This window comes from Mobula hypostoma, chromosome 11 (genome assembly GCF_963921235.1).
Source record: "Mobula hypostoma chromosome 11, sMobHyp1.1, whole genome shotgun sequence".
In the NCBI taxonomy this organism is placed as follows: domain Eukaryota; kingdom Metazoa; phylum Chordata; class Chondrichthyes; order Myliobatiformes; family Myliobatidae; genus Mobula; species Mobula hypostoma.
In genome coordinates, this window is record NC_086107.1 from 17,369,052 (window position 1) to 17,386,943 (window position 17,892).

A 17,892-nucleotide genomic window follows, 5' to 3' on the forward strand; every position below is an offset into this window, starting at 1 on the left:
CTTGGTTTGACCCCACACTGCTGTGCCATTTTAAATCACTGTTTATACTGCAAAATTGTTTTATCTCCAGCAGTATCAGATGAGCATATTAAATGGCTCCAGATGAAGAACAAGGTCTACCAGCTTGGGATAAAATCATCTATTGTGGTGAAAATTTTAACATGGTAGGAGATTAAAATAAGTGGTTAAAAATTATTTTTATAGATATAAATCAGGAATTAGAGGTATGAATGAGTGGGGGAAAGCAGCGAATGGCTTGATTTTTACAGAGCTGATGGTTTTCTTTAAAGTTGGTGCCACAAGTTTTCATTTGCAGCACTGAGCTTGGCACAGATGTGCATGTTAATCTGGTCATCTGTTGGAAAGCTATTAAGAGTGTATGAAGAAGATGTCCACCTGTTCACTCTAGACCTGACCTTGACAGAAGTGTGTTTTTGTTTTTCTTTGGGAAGGAAAGTGAGATTTTTGCCAGATGGCAGGTGAAGCCAATGAGAAGGATAGGATTTCTTGCCTCCTGTTTCACTGCCAGCATAGGAAACTCTCTCTAAAACATCAGCTGGTGCTTGGACTGTGGGAGGAGATCCTGGCCCTTCTAGATTCTGAAACTCTCAAGTTATTTCTGTTATTGTTTATTTTCACTTTAAGTGTCCAAACTTAATTTTTATTGAAAGTTTGTAATAAAATTAAGCAAAGTAAGCAGGTTTACCCAATCCTATCAGTTCTAAAAAATGCCATCAACAACACTTCACTGTAACATTTAGATGGAATAGTGTCCTTCATTTGCCTCATTTGATTGAACAATATAAACTTGACTTGACTTGAATATATCCCTCATGCAGTTTAAAGTGCATCTAGACAGATGAACTAAGCTCTGAATTCCTTAGGAATGCAGGAAATAGAAACAGGATTGGGTCATTTGGCCCTTCGTGCCTGTTCTGTCGTTCAGTAAGATAACAACTAATTTTTACTTCTGAGCATTAACCCATTAGCCCCTGATTCCTTTAGTATTTAAAATTCTGTGAATCATGTGATGCTACTTTATTGTAGGCTTATTGTACAATAAATACTCAGCTATTTGCTTGATGTTAAGTTTTGATCAGAAGTTCACCCACTTATAGAGTTGCCTCACTCTCTCATATCTGATTGAATGCAGAGTGAACAACCTCGTTCATTGGCCTTTTAAGAAACTTGGTTTGTGTTTGTGTCAAGTTGAGATCGGTGGCCTATTTAGATTAAAATGTTTAACCTTTAATGGAACAAAAGCCATGTGTAAAGTTAGAAGAAGCATTGGTTTTGTTTTTTAAGAAGCAAATTCTACAGCTCATGCTTGCATATTTTATTGAGGATGGAGGAATAGACTGGCCTTTGTAATATGAGATTTGTGGTATCGGTTGGCCAGAGTGAGTAATGCCAGCAGAGTAACTGTAAATGAAAGTGCTTTGTACACAGCAAGTTATGATACAGAGAACGTAACAGATTGTTTCAGAGTTTCAGCTGAGTACATCTTGTCTGCTGTGCCACACACTGATTTGATTTATGTTGAATACTGCTTGCCATTTGGAAGAGGGGCAGAAAACTTACTTCCAGAAGCGGGGCCTGCCACTTAAGTTCAGATTGATCTTTTGAATTGGTAAGTAGCTTTTGACCTCCCTCATGCTGGTCAGGAATCCTGCAGTAGCTGTAACTAGTATAAAGGTATCTCTCTGAAATCTCTCCCGTTTATTTGTCCTTCTGCTCAAGCCCCAAACTGGCTAAGTACCTCTGTAAATTCACTGACAGAGATTAGCTTCCCTTTTCTCTGACAGATCTAAATATTATGCAAAGACTGTTGGAGTCAGATTCAGCTAGGCATAATGCAGTACTTTAAAACCAAAAAGAAAATCAGTTTGTTTTACTGTCAAATGTGATAGCCGGAGTTTCATTGATGACTTGTGGGCTAGGCATTTGATCAAGTAAATAGGCTTTATATTTAGCATGAAGGGAAATATTAGTCACTTATAATCACTCTGACTGTAATTTCCCAATTCATTTCCTGTGTTTTTCTTTGTGTGGCTGAGGTACTGTATGGAAACTGCAAAGCTTAACCTGCAGTGTGTCCTTATCATCACTGAGAAAGGGGACATTTAACTGTGTGTGGAATGAGATTGATACTATAAAACTCTGTGTGTGATTGAATTACTGGAGAAGTGTTGCTAAGGTAAGACATGGAGTAGTCAATTTGCACTAACACTATCTTAAGGAAAAATACAAAAGATGAATGAAAGTTTAAATAAAGAAAGGGAGATAATGGAAATCTGAAATAATGGCAGAAAATGTTGGTAACACTTAGCAGGTCAGGTAGCATCTCTGCTAAGAAAAATAAAAGTTAATGTTTCAGGCCAAAGTGACGTGAATGACATTTTTTGATTTGCTGTATTGGCAAAATGTTGGCGAGCAACCGAAGACAAGGTGCTTTCAACCTTGGGTGGGCCATTAGAGTCAGTGGTAACACTGTCTCCTCAGAAGTCAGTCCGGAGCAGTGGTCCCCAACCACCGGGCCGCAAAGCGTATGCTACTGGGCAGAGAGGAATGATATGATTTGGCAATATGAAATGATATGAGTCAGCTGTACCTCTCCTCATTCCGTCACGCACTGTTGAACGTGAATAACCCCCCCCTCCACCCCTGTCGGCCGGTCCGCAAGAATATTGTCAATATTAAACCAGTCCACGGTGCAAAAAAGCCTAGTTTGGCTCTTCAGTGCATTACTGATGAAAAGCTGCTCTGTTGTCTTTTATACACAATTATAAGTTTGAGCTTGTTGTCATTCAAACAGTGTGGTAGCGTAGTGGTTAGTGCGACACTGTTACAGCTTGGGCATCGGAGTTCATATAGATATGGCCCTTGTGGCTAAAGGGATCAGGGGGTATTGGGGGAAGGCTGGTACAGGGTTCTGAGTTGGATGATCAGCCATGATTGTACTGAATGGTGGTGCAGGCTGGAAGGGCCAAATGGCCTACTCCTGCACCTATTTTCTATGTAACTCTATGTTCAGAGTTCACTTCCAGCGTACCTTCTTCCCGTGAATGTGTTGGCTTTCTCTGGGTGCTCCAATTTCCTCCCACGGTCCACAAAGATGTACTGGTCAGTAGGTTAATTAGTCATTATAAATTGTCTTGTGATTAGGCTGGAGTAAAATAGATGGGTCGCTGGGCCGTGCAGTTGGTTGGGTCGGAAGAGCCTGTTATTGCACTGTATCTCTAAATAAATAATCATTCACATGTATATAGCTAAACGAAATGTTGTACCTCTGGGGCCAAGGTACATACAGTTGCACACAGCACATATACAGTAGTTGCAATCCAGCCATGATATTAACACCAGTTCCTGAGTAGCCTGGCCTGAGGGTTGTCAGGTTGAGATAAGTGTGAGGTGAGTAGTCATGTAAGATAGGATGATGTTACTGGTACTATTATCACAAAACAAGAGTGTGGGTTTCCTTGTTCCCCTTTGGGAAGCAAACCTGTGTTGAAAAGCAGGAGAGTTCCATTTGGTGTCCGGATCAAAATTTATCCTTTCGTCGACATTAAACAGGTTATCTGGTTATTGCCATCTTGCACTGTGTGGAATTTTGCAGTGTTTTAAACTTTGTCGGTTGCAGTTCCTGCACTACAATTGTAAGCGCACTAAAAATAGATGTATTTGGTAAGAATGCACATAGACACGTCCTGAGTTAGTCAAAGATGATGTGGAATGTAAGTCTTTATTTCTTCAAGTGGGCCCGTTTTCAGGAGAAAGTGTACGCTGGTTATTTTACACTGGGAAAGCCCAGTGCTGTCATCTGGGTACCTTACCCCGCTGAAGATTTCTGGACCATAGGAATGTGAGTCTCTGGTTCTGCCTCCCACACCCAGAGCAAGAACAAGAACAATTCCTTCACCCTGCAGCAGCATCCAAATCTTAGATTTATTTATTTACTTTGAGACACAGCACGGTAACAGGTCCTTCCACCCAGTAGGCATGCGGCACCCAATTACACCCACGTGAACAATTAACCTAATAGCCTGTACATCTTTGGATTATGGGAGGAAACCGGAGCACCCAGAGGAAACTCACATAATCATGCAAATGAACATACAAACTTCTTACAGGAAGTGGTAGGAATTGAACCCAGGTTGCTGGTACTGTAATGGTGTTACACTATCATGCTTCCCTCGCTTAGATGCTCACACACGTAGATCAACTGCCCCAGCACTCTGCTGTGCACCTGCAGAATACTGTGCACCTGTGTGGGGCAGATCAGCCCGTGCGAAGAAAATAGACCCGTTGTTTAATGAAGCCTGCCGAATAATCACGGGCACACTGCGCCCCCACAACCACTAACATCATTTACAGACTTGAAGGCATTGCTCGCCCAGAGATCCAAAGGCACACTACAACAAAAAGTGAAAAAGGTAAGCAGAACTCGGATCCACGGCACCCACTACATCATCACGTGCCAGTTTCCATCTGCCTAAAATCGAGGAAAAGCTTTGCTACAGTGGAGGAACTACCGCATGGAACATCCCCCCAAACATACAGGATTGACCTCTGGCAACAAACAGTAGCCAGAACCCCACCAAACAATACAGTGCAAGACCCCACAGAAATGTTACCAGACGGGGCACTGCTTGACAGACGGAAGTGGTGCACTCTCGACAGAGCGAGTGCAGGAGTTTGTAGGACGGGAGACAATATGATGAAGTGGGGTTTAAAGACCAGCGAATCCTGTGAGTGTGGCGAAAGGGTGCAGAACATTGAACACGTTCTGCGCAACTGCCCACTCTCACCTGATTTAGCTGGCACTGACCTGCTCAACATCTACCAAACAACACTAGAGTGGCTGGCTGTCTGGTGTGACAAGCTATGATGATGATCATGCTTCCCCAGTCTGCATGATCCAATAACTCATCAGGAAATCTAGAATTACTCCTTAAAGACACAAGGAATTTAAATTTTAGTTTCTTGCCAAATGTGAGCCATTACTACAAACTTTATGGTGATGTCAATAATGTAACATTTTCTCTGATCGAAACTGACATATGGAGTGCTTTGTATTTATTAAAGTTGCTCACAGTTCATTCAAAGTTTCAAACTTATTGCCCGTATGCCCTGGCGTTTAGGGCAGAAACGAATGTGACAAATCTCAAAGTTGTATAATTTATACATTCTTTAAAAATAAATGTACTTTGAATCCATCTGTCTTCGGCCATCTCCCTTATGCCCCAGCTGTGTTCAGGGTCCTCATTTCTGTCTCTATGGTAGAGCACCAAGTTGTCTTTGGATTCCCATGTTTCTTCCGCCCTTCAGGGGTCCAGTAAAGTCCTGTCTTGATGACAGATTTGACCTCTCTTCTCATCACATGGCTAATGTATCTTCAACGCTTCCTCATGATAATTGTGGCCATGTCCTCTTGATGACACTGAAGGAATAGGGAGTAGTTGGAGATCTTTCTTGGCTAGGAGCTACGGTGGTTTGCGATGTGGAATGCCAACAGCTTTGCAAGGGCACTGTCTGTCATGTGCCAGCACTTTGAGTGTGGACAGAACACAACTCTGGCACGGATTCACCTTGGTGTGATACTGTACTTGGTTGATCCCCATACGTTGCTCATTAATCTGAAGACAGTTCTAGCTTTGCTGGGTCACCACTGGATGTTGCCCTTAGTCCCTCCATCTTGCTGAATGCTTCTGCCCAGGTAAGTGAATCTGCTGGTGCTGGGTAAGTTGATGCCGTATGCCTTGAAGGGAGGAGGGGATGCTACGTTGAGGGTTATGTTCTCAGTCTTACTCTGGCTGACTGAGTCCAGCCTGTTCATTGAAGGCACAAGGCCACTGAATTTTCTCCTGCATGTGCTGGTGTTTATGTAATAGTAATGTGAGGTCAACCACAAAGTCAAAGTCTTCCACAGAATAGAGTCCACCAAATGCTGCTGTGCTTATCTTGCGTTTTTTTTTTTGCCTCATAACCCAGTCAATCACCAGGTTAAACAACATTGTGCAGCCTTCCCTGACTCCAGTCTTGACTTCAAATTTCAAGTTGCTCTATCCAACCGTGCAGGTGAAGTCAGCACAGAAACTCTGGAAGAGCTGGACAATTTTGGAAGGCATTCTGTATGATCTGAGAATTTGCTGGAGGCTCTTCTTGTGGATGCTTTTGAAAACGTTTTCAAAGTCCACGAAATTTACACACAGTTGCCACTCTGTGCACTCCTCTGATGTTATGCAGCGTGAAGATCTGGCCAACACAGCCTCTTCTTCCTGAGGCCAGCCTGCTCCTTCCTCAAGCACACATTGATAGCATCTGTAATCTGTTGGACAATGGCTTTGGCTAGAATCTTGTTGACCGCTGACAAAAATGTGATGCCATGCCAGTTGTTGCAATTACTTGGCACTCCTTTCTTGGGAACTCTAACAATGTCTCCCTTTATCTAGTCCTTGGGAATTGGTTCTCTTCCCAGATGATAGTAAACAGTGGTTGCAGGATGGTTGTTGCAACTTTCGGTTCAGGTTTGAACAGTTCAGTGTTAAAATTGACATGTCCTAGAGATTTGCTGTTCTTCAGTAATTAAATCGCAGCAACAATCTCTTTCTTGAGTGGATCTGTGTTGATGTTGAGGTTCTCTGCTGCCTCTTGTATGTTAAGATCTTCATCTGGTGGTAGTCTTTCTCTGTTGTCAAAAGCAGCCAATTCTCATCTCTCTCAGGAGCACTGGATCTGGCATGGAACTTACCGCATACCAATTTTGAAATCCTGTATATATTGACTGCTTCTTTGGGCTGCACTGCAAGATCTTTCATGTAGACTCTCTTAATCCTTTCTTTCAAGTCTCTTCACTTTCTTAGCTTTGTGTATGCTTTTGAAGTCATTGACTTTGCATCTGGTACTTTATTCTTAATTTTACCTTTCTTTGTAAGATCGTCCATATTTCCTGCTGTATCCATTCTTTATTCTTCTTTCCAGTTCTGTATCCTAGAAAAGCCTTATTGCTCTCCTTGGAGACTGACGTAATCCGTTTACACATTGTGTCAATCTTGTCTACTGATATATCTTTATCAAGGTCTTGCAAGCCTGAAATCTGTTCTTAATCTGAGTGGTGAAGGCAGTTCTCGCATTAGTATCCTTCAGCTTCTCAACATCAAACAGTCTTTGTACATGTGTTCTGGTCCCACTGCATCTCAGCTTGCGTTTCATTACTGCTACAAGTAGGTGATGATCATTTCCTGTATCTGCTCCTCTCTTCACCTTTTCGTCCTGCAAGGATCGTCACCACATACCATCGATCATCAACTGGTCAATTTGGTGGTTCTTGCGTCCATTGGGTGAGCACCATGTCAGTTGGTGGATTTCATGGTGTGGAAAGAAAGTCACTCCTATGACCAGGTTGTTCATGGCATAGAATTCCACCATTGTTATTCATCATTCCACCTCCATACATTCTCCTGACTCTAGTAAAGTATGAGTTGTTATTTCTGACTTTGACATTTGGATCTCCCATGATGATGGTTATGTCATGGTATGATGTTAACTCTATCTCGGATTGCAGCTGTCTGTAAAAGATGTCCTTTTCTTCAATGTCACTGTCGTTAGTTGAAGCATAACATCAGATCACAATCATGTTCAGTTGCATCCCTTGTGGCCTGTCTCTCATCAGCAGTTGATTGGTTTCCACTCCAGCGAGCACTTCTCAATGCCTTTCGTCAAAATAACAGTTACACCATCATGATGCTAACCATCTTCCCTTCCTGAGTATAAAACTGCTTCACCAGTTGCTGCCTTTAGTCTGCCAGACCCTGTCCATCTGCTTTTACTGATGCCCGGTACATATAGGTTGTAACGACGCATTTCTGCAGTTAGTTGTTCCAGCTTGCCAGTTTTCTGTATATTCCAGAAAACAATTTTGGTCTTGATCTTGGTGGTATTTAGGGTTTCATTCATTGTGTCAGTAGCTCGTTTTTGGATTTCACTACTGTCAGCCATGCAAGTCCCGGGTGGAGACTCAGGAATATGGTCGCACTCAGGTGTAGAAGGACATTGCTGTTTCCGTAACAGTTTGGTTTGACCGGTCAGGGTTGTTAGCCCTGAGCTGAACTCCCAATCCTTGGGGATTTGTAGACCACTCTTCATGTTTGGCAGGGGTGACCCTACCAAGAGCCAAAGCATAAGGCCCTGACTCCAGCCAACATCACTGTCCGGGTCGTTGAGGCATGCAAGCCTCTAAACCACAAAAAGGCTGTGATCCTCTTGGAGGCCAAGTCCAGAAGTTCAAAGTAGATTTATTATCTGAATATGTATATATCACCATATACTACCCTGAGATTCATTTTCTCACAGGCATTCACAGTAGAACAAAGAAATACAATAGAATCAATGAAAAACTGCACACAAAGACTGACAACCAAAGCGCAAAAGAAGACAAACTGTACAAATACAAAAAAAGACTAATAATAATAAATAAATAATACTGAGAAGATGAGTTGCTGAGTCTTTAAATGTGAATCCTGAAGTTGTGAATCAGTTTAGTTTTGAGGTGCGAGGAGTTATCCACACTGGTTCAAGAGTCTTATGGTTGAAGGGTAATAACTGTTCCTGAACCTGGTGGTGTGGGACCTAAAGCTCCTGCCCCTCCTTCCCGATGGCAGGAGTGAGAACAAAGCATGGCCTGGATGCTGGGGGTCCTTAACGTGCTGCTTTCTTGTTGCGGGGAGGGTTTTTCCTCATAATATAAATTATCTTTTCAGTTATTGCTGGCTGTGAAATCTATTTCAGATAGTGACCAAGAGATTGATTTCAGAGGTGGTCATTAATTTGCTGTTAAATTGGGATAAAAAGAAATGTTTGAATAGGATTCATGGGACACATCAACTACTGCTCCAAGAGCTAAAACAATGCTTTGCCCTTCATTCTGCCACAAATAATTATGGTGCTGGAAGGGTTTCAGACTTGCATTAGCCAGGACCTCCATGAAGCAAATGCTTTCCAGAATAAATATAAGATGATTAATTACAAACATTGGACGCAAAATACAAAGCTGATGCCAGGGTTGACAGACCGTTTATGTGGGGAGCATAGGGAGAACTTGGATTATCTTCTTGTGCATAAATGGTAAAGGAAAGTTTCAAAAAGAGGTGTTGGAATTATAAAAGGTTTTGATGAACTGGAGAGCAAATGTTTCCAAAGGCAGGAGGCCAGTAACCAGATTACCTGCTGCTAAAGTTCATAGTAAAAAAAACTCGAGTGAAGATGAGGTTTTTTTTCGATGCATTGAGATGACACAGTCCATAAGACATTGACAGCATTTAGGGAGCTGATCCAGTCATGAGTATTAGAAGGAAATTGAATATATACTTGAAAAGGAATAGTTTGCAGGTTATAACACAAGAGATCCTGCAGATGCTTGAAATCCAGAGCAACACACAGAATACTGGAGGAACTCAGCAGCATTTATGGAGTGGGATAAACTGTTGACATTCAGGGCCGAGACCCTTAATTGGTCTCAGCCTGAAATGTCAACTGTTTATTCCTTGCCGTAGGTGCTGCCTGGCCTGCTGAGTTCCTCCAGTATTTTGTGTGAGTTTACACGTTAATGGTAGTTGCAGAGTAATGGAACAATTTGGAGTGCCCTTTCAAAGGGCCATTATGGGTAGGCAACAGGCCTCTTCTTGTGTTTCAAGATTCTATAGTGTAGAAATCTGAGTTTACCTCAGCAACAGAAGCTCCTGTGAGCAGACTGTGCTGAAGCCAAACATTGCCCCAGTCACCTGCACTTACCTGGGCTGGACATGGAAGGTCAATCTCATTTTCTTGTCCTCAGTAACACTTTATTCTGCACTCGTATTGTTTTGCCTTGTATGGATGGTCTATAAGACCATTTCTTCATTATACCTCGGTACATGTGAAAATAATAAACCATTTTCAAAACTTCATTTTCCAAGTACATATTCAATTCCCTTTTATACAACTGAATTAGCTCCTAGTACAATCTTAAGCGTTACCTATGATTGTTTAACTTCACTGCATCGTGAAAAAAATCACATTGTCACTGCTTTTTTTGCTAGTAATATTAACTATAGTATAATATTATCTGGTTGTTGACATTCAAACCATTCTGAACAATTGCTGTTTTTTTTATTTATTAAAACCCTGTGTAAATCTAAGCAGCTTCTTTTGAATCTTGTCTCTACTGTTACCGCTTCACTTATTCCCCTGGAATTCAGTTGACAAACCCAGCACTTGGCGTCTCTCTGAGGCATCCAGGATACAAATGGCTTAGACTTGTTTCTGTGCTGGGAAGATCAAAGATCAGCTTCCTTCGCCATATAAATTTACATGTATTAGGAATTTGCTGTGGGGTGTTCGTGCGACATGCAACAAAAATCAACAACTTCAACAATTCTAAAGAATAAGGAATTATATAAAAATAAGTTAGAGGTTAAAGTACGAGGTTTTGTTTAGTGGTGTATATTGTGTATGGTTGAATGACAATTGAATTGAAGTACAGATGTGGAATAAAATATGCATAAATACCAGCATGTATTTACAATGTAAACAGTTTTATAATATACACAAAATACTGGAGGAACTCAGTAGGCCAGGAAACATCTATGAAAGTGAATAGATAGTTGATGTCTCGGGCCAAGACCCTTCATCGGGACTGAGAAAGAAGGGGGAAAAATGCCAGAATAAAAAGGTGGAGGGAGGGGAATGAGGCTAGCTGGAAGGTGATAGGTGAAGCCAGGTGGTTAGGAAAAGTCAAGGGCTGGAGAAGAAGGAATCTGAGAGGAGGGAGGAGTGTTGAAGAGTTGAAGGGCAGCTGTCTTTACAGTCCAGTGAGTGTCTGAGGCGATAGACACGGTTGATTGATCAGATTAACTTTCAATCCATCAGTTGTAGAATTACCACAGTCACCTGAAGAATCCCGTTATGACCCCATGAACCAACCCTCACCCAGTTTCAGTTTAAAGACCACTGCAAGAGAGAATAGTAGTTGAGCTGGCAGCAGAGAAGCTGTGGTGCCTTCCACAGTGGAAAAACATCCTCATTATAATATTGAGTCCTGATGAAGGGTCTCGGCCTAAAATATCACCCCTTTTGTCCTCTCTAGAGATGCTGCCTGACTTGATGACTTCTTCCAGCATTTTTTGTGTTTTACTCTGGATTTCCAGCATCTTGAGAATCTCTTGGGTTCATCGTAATATTGTTAAGGTGTGCAAGAAACACTAGAATGTTAACTGTAACCCATCTGGATTCCATAGCTGAATCTGTCACGCACAAATTCTTTTCTAATGATAGACAAGTTGTATGAAATGCCTGAGAAAAAGCAAAATACACAATTTGAAATTAACTTCCCTGAGCCAAAATTGAACAGAGATAATCCTGGAACGTTTCCAGACTGTTTGAATGCATGAGGCTTATTGTAACACACAAAATATTAATGGTGCCAAAATATTAAATGCTCTTGAATATAGAGAAAGCTCATTACTGCAAGCCTGAAAAGTCATTGTTGGAAGGAATTCATGACATGTAAATGAAACACACTTGCACATAGATGGGTGGGCGGCTCAGCACAAGAGAGTGTGTGTGTCTTGTGCTCTATGTATATTCTGGAGGTAGGTGGTGGACTTTATGGTGAAGCATGATTTGAACGGAGTGTGCAAAATGTAATGTGTCACACAATATAAACGTGTTAGATGCTGATTATATATAACACACATTTGCAAAGAATAAATATGGTCTCGAACGATACCTGGACATCTCTGTGAGTTTTTACCATAACTGCACGAGACTCTTGCAGAATATAAATCTATAATTTTATTCTGACAGAGTTAAATTTGAGGTCAGGGGCTTGTGTATGGCCCTTGTTTTATTGTTATATCGATGAGTGATCTCCCTGTCTCAAGAAGCCACTGCTTTTTAAAGGACTCCTTTGGTTCTCTCTGAGCACTGTTCTCAAAAGGCTGAATACAGTCACAGTACTTGATCATTATGCAGCACAGTGATCGGAATGTGAATGCACTGCAACTTTGAGCGTATTTCTGACAAACTCCACTTGAAATTCAAGCTTTTAGTTGAAGGCGATCCATTACTTGCTTGGTGTTCACTTACTTGCTTTGCCATTGAGCACACACTGTGTTGAGTTTCTGAACTGATAGAATGAATGAAATGAAAGGAGTCGTAGAGTCAAAAGAACAATTCAGCACCGAAATGGGTCCTTCAGCCCATTTAGTCTGTATGTACTTACTTACAGCCCATTATTCCACTGGCACTTAGGGCAGCAATGAAAGTCCTCCATCTCTGACTGTCCTTGGCCATCTTCTCTATTGTGCCCCAGGTGTGGTTCAAGGTCCTCGTTTCTGCCTCGTGTGCCAAGTTGCCTTTGGTCTTCCGTGTTTCTTCCTTCTTTTATGATGTTCTCATCATGTGCCCAACCCCTCTCCAACGTTTTCTCATGGTGATTGCAGCCAAGTCTTCTCTGACACTGAAGGAGCAGAGTGTGCTGAACTATTATTTTGTCAAGTTCTATTGACCTGCACCTGGTCCACAGCTCTCCATACTGTTACCATCCGTAAACCTTCCAAAATTTCTTTTAAATGTTAAAAGTGAACCTGTATCCACTGGCAAATTTGCTGATGATACAAAGATTGGAGGTGTAGTCGACAGTGAGGAAGGTTTTCAGAGCCTGCAGAGGGACTTGGACCAGCTGGAAAAATGGGCTGAAAAATAGCAGATGAAGTTTAATACAGACAAGTGTGAGGTATTGCACGTTGGAAGGACAAACCAAGGTAGAACATACAGGGTTAATGGTAAGGCACTGAGGAGTGCAGTGGAACAGAGGGATCTGGGAATACAGATACAAAATTCCCTAAAAGTACCGTCACAGGTAGATAGGGTCGTAAAGAGAGCTTTTGGTACCTTGGCCTTTATTAATCAAAGTATTGAGTATAAGAGCTGGAATGTTATGATGAGGTTGTATAAGGCATTGGTGAGGCCGAATCTGGAGTATTGTGTTCAGTTTTGGTCACCAAATTACAGGAAGGATAGTAATAAGGTTGAAAGAGTGCAGAGAAGGTTTACAAGGATGTTGCCGGGACTTGAGAAACTCAGTTACAGAGAAAGGTTGAATAGGTTAGGACTTTATTCCCTGGAGTATAGAAGAATGAGGGGAGATTTGATAGAGGTATATAAAATTATGATGGGTATAGATAGAGTGAATGCAAGCAGGCTTTTTCCACTGAGGCAAGGGGAGAAAAAAACCAGAGGACATGGGTTAAGGGTGAAGGGGGAAAAGTTCAAAGGGAACATTAGGGGGGGCTTCTTCACACAGAGAGTGGTGGGAGTATAGAATGAGCTGCCAGACGAGGTGGTAAATGTGGGTTCTTTTTTAACATTTAAGAATAAATGGACAGATACATGGATGGGAGGTGTATGGAGGGATATAGTCCGTGTGCAGGTCAGTGGGACTAGGCAGAAAATGGTTCGGCACAGCCAAGAAGGGCCAAAAGGCCTGTTTCTGTGCTGTAGTTTCTATGGTTTCTATGGCAGCTCGTTCCACACTCTTGACCTCTGTCAAATCCCCACTTCCTCCTGTGCTCTAGGAAATAAAGTATCTACCTATTCAACCTTTTCTTATAATTTGGGTAATATTGAACCTCATTTTGTTACAGATTTACACCGACTGGGCCAATCATTACCTGGCAAAGTCCGGCCACAAGCGGCTCATCAGAGACCTACAGCAGGATGTGACGGATGGGGTTCTACTGGCTGAGATCATCCAGGTTGTGGGTATGTGCTGCCTCTCCCATCATTGGTAGAGTCGTTTTTTTTGGTGGGGTGGGGAAGAAGATGCTTGCTGAGCACGTTTTGTTTCAAATGCTGCAAAGTTAAATCATTTCAAAGTTCAAAGGCAAATTTATCATCAGAAGATTCTTGTATCATTGAGTTCGCTTCCAGAGAAGGTGGGACCTGTACAGAAGGGATGGTTTGCACCTGAACTGGAGGGGCACTAATATCCTAGTGGGAAGGTTTGTTAATGTGGCACAGTGGGGTTTAAACTAGAGTTGCAGGGCGATGGGAACCAGAGTGCTAGAATAGTTAGCGGAGAGGTTGTAGAGGCAGATGTTGGTAAGACCTCAGACAAAGTCAGAAGGTTGAGTATGGAGTGACTAGTGTCCTGAGCTGCATATATTTCAGTTCAAGGGGTATCGTAGGAAAGGTGGATGAGCTCAGGGCATGGATCAACACCTGGAATTATGAAATTGGAGACTTGGTTGCAGGAGGGGCAGAAATGGCAGCTCAGTATTCCGAGGTTCTGTTGATTTAGAAGTAACAGAGTGGGAGGGATTAAAGAAGGAGGGGTGGCGTTAGGGAAAATGTCATAGCAGTGTGCTTCATCAGGACAGAATGGAGAACTCAACCAGTGAGGTGTTATTGGTGCAATTGAGAAATAAGAAGGGTATGACCATATTAATGGGGCTATATTACAGACCACCCAATAGTCCTAGGGATTTAGAAGAACAAATTTGTAAAGAGATCACAGACTTTTGTAAGAAACATAATGTTATTACAGTAGGTGATTTTAACTTTCCACGTATTGACTGGGAATCCCATACTGTAAAAGGACTAGATGAGATACAGTTTGTCAAAGTTTCTTTTATCAGTACGTAGGAGTCCCAACAACAGTGTGTGCAATACTGTATCTGCTAATGGGGAGTGAGACAGGCAGGTGACAGAAGGTTGTGCAGGGAAACACTTTGCATCCAGTCACCACAATGCCATTAGTTTCAAAGTAAATGTGCAAAGAGATCGGTCTGGCCTGTAGGTTGAGATTCTACATCAGAGAAAGTCCGATTTTGATGGTATCAGAAATGATCTGGCAAGTGTGGATTGGAACAGGCTGCTTTCTGGCAAAGATGTACTTTAAAAGGTGGAGGTCTTCAAAACCAAAATTTTGAGAGTCCAAAGCTTATGTGCCTGTCAGAATAAAAGGTAAAGATAACACGTGTAGGGAACCTTAGTTTTTCAAGAGATATTGAGGCCCTGGTTAAGAGAAAAAAGGAGGTGCATAGCAGGTATAGGCAAGAAGGAACAAATGAGGTGCTTATGGAGTATAAGAAATGCAAGAGAACACTTGAGAACAAAATCAGGAAGGCTTAAAGAAGGCATGAAATTGCCCGAGCTGAGAAGTGACGGAGAATCCTAAGGGATTCTACAGGTATTGTATGTTGAGAGCAAAAAAAAAACTGCTAGGGACAAAATTGGTCCTCTGGAAAACCTGAATAGTGATCAATGTGTGGAGCCAAATCAGAGGGAGGAGATCTTGAATGCAATCTTTGTACCTGTATTTACTCGGGAGATGGATATAGAGTCTATAGAAGTGAGGCAAAGTGGCATCAACTTCATGGACCCTGTACAGACTGCAGCGGAGGAGGTGTTTGTAACCTAAGGCAAATAAGGATAGATAAATCTCTAGGACCTGACAAGGTGTCCCCTCAGACCCTCTGGGAAGCAAGTGCAGACATTGTCGGGGTCCTAGCATGAATATTTAAAACATCCTTAGTGACAGGAGAAGTACCAGAGGATTGGAGGATAGCTGATGTTTTTCTGCTGTTTAAGAAAGGCTCGAAACTTAAACCAGGAAAATGTAGGCCAGTGAGTCTGACATCAGTTATGGGAAAGTTATTAGAAGAAATACCAGCGGGCCAGATAATTAAGTACTTGGATGGACGATCTTAGCTTTTCAAGGAAGTTACCAGGAAAGTATATGAAGGCAAGGCAGTGGATATTGTCTGCGTGGACTTTAGTAAGGTATTTGATAAGGTCCCGCATGGGAGTTTGGTCAAAAAGGTTTAGTTGCTCGGCATCCAGGATGAAGTAGTAAATAGGATTAGATATTGTCTTTGTGGGAGAAACCAGAGAGTAGTCATAGAGGGTTGCCTCTCTGACTGGAGGCCTGGGACTTGTGGGGTGCTGCAGGGATTGTTGTTTGTTGGAAAGGCATATTGGCCTTCATAAGTCAGTGTATTGAGTACAGAACTTGGGATGTTATGTTAAAATTGTATTAGACATTGGTGAGGCCTAATTTGGAGTATTGTGTTGCAGTTTTGGTCACCTACCTACAGGAAAGAGGTAAATAAGGTTGGAAGAGTGCAGAGAAAATTTACAAGGATGTTGCTGAGTCCAGAGGATCTGAGTTATAAGGAAAGATTGTATAGGTTAGGACTGTATTCTTTAGAACAGAGGAGATTTAATTGAGGTATACAAAATTATGAGGGGTATAGCTGGGCTAAATATAAGCAGGCTTTTTCTACTGGAGTTTGGTGGGACTACAACCAGAGGTCACTGCTTAAGGGTGAAAGGTGTGAAGTTTAAAGGGAACGTGAGGGGAAACTTCTTCACTCAAGGGTTGTGAGAGTGTAGAATGAGCTGCCAGCACAAGTGGTCCATCCAAGCTTGATTTCAATGCTTAAGAGAAATTTGGATAGGTACATGGGATGTAGGGCCCCGGTGCAGGTCGTTTCAAGTAGGCATTTTAGATGGTTTCAGCATGGACTAAATGGGCCAAAGGGCCAGTTTCTGTGCGGTACTTCTGGTGGGGGGGGGAAGAGGAAGTGTAGTAAATACAAAGAAACACAATAGAATCAATGAAAAACTAAACAAAATAAAGGTAAACAACCAATGTGAAAAAGACAGTAAATTGTGTGAATACAAAAAGAAAGCAAAGTAATAATAGATAATAATCAGAATCAGGTTTAATGTCACCAGCATATGTCGTGAAATTTGTTAATTTTGCAGCAGCAGTACATGATAAATATTTTTTAAAAACTGAATTACAAGCCAATGTTTAGCAGGCTTGGAGCTGATTTGAAGTGGAAGATCCGAGGCAAAGCAAGTCAGAGTCAAGGCTGTGGAACCCAGGCTCAAGAACAAGAAATGAGCGGATGTTTGACTGATTTAAGTGCAGACATCCCACCCTGCAAAAACTCATTTCAGGGAGGTAGCACCATCAATTTGCGGGAGACTCCCGGAACTTCCGGGAGAGGTGGGATGTCTGCAATCGAGTAGCTCCTTAGCAGCTAGCCAGCTAGTTTAAATAACGTTAGCTATGCTAATGAACGAATGACACCTGTTAAACTCACCTCAACAAGTCTTTTACAGTCTTAACCCACCAACAGAAAAGTCACTGTTGCAAACAGTGCAGCGAGCAACACTGTCATTATTTTTGACCCCTATTAGGCAGGGGTACACTTTAGTGTAGTCTGGGGTAACGTACGTTTTATATTTTCTCTTTTTGGAACACTCTGCCATGGCGCGAACTCGCTCTCCCTCTCCCTCTCCTGCGCGCTCTCTCGTGGTCGCTCTCTCTTGCACTCTCTCTCGTGCTTGCTCACTCTCAAAAATATTGATCTCAGGGATATTGTATATAATTTGCGGGCATCAGGGAGCTACTATTAATACACGGGAGACTCCCGGAGCTTCCGGGAGAGGTGGGATGTCTGTAAGTGCTGGGCCAGATTGGAAGGGTCGGGTGCGGGCCAAATCAAGGTAGTGCAGCCTGGGCCTGAGTATGTATCAAAGCTGCAGGGCTAGGTTGAAAAGGTCAGCATGTCGGGGCCAGAGGCAAGGAATGGGTCAGGGTTCAGCTCACTGCCCAGTGAGGTTTACTCGTGTCTGCACTGAACTGAAGCTGTGGCCTATAAATAACAGGCTCCTGGACTGGCTGCAGTCATGACTGGCTTCGTGGCTGTGAACTCACTTTTGTGAACTTCAGTTCTGAATATTATTTGCTTACTTTTATCGTTTGCACAATTTTGTGTTTTCCTGCAGATTGGGTGTTAGACAGTTTTTTTTTTAAATCGGTTCCACTGGGTTTCTGTG

General features: G+C 42.2%; 1 protein-coding gene across 12 annotated transcripts in view; it reads left to right on the forward strand.

Moving 5' to 3' along the window:
* The window catches only part of nav2a (neuron navigator 2a), a 1,052,051-nt gene that overhangs the window by 625,689 nt on the left and 408,470 nt on the right, over positions 1-17,892 (forward strand). For all 12 annotated transcript variants that reach the window (XM_063061719.1, XM_063061711.1, XM_063061712.1 and 9 more), the window contains exon 2: positions 13,683-13,800. In XM_063061719.1, the coding sequence (XP_062917789.1) occupies positions 13,683-13,800 (118 nt within the window). The remainder of the gene's footprint in view (positions 1-13,682; positions 13,801-17,892) is intronic.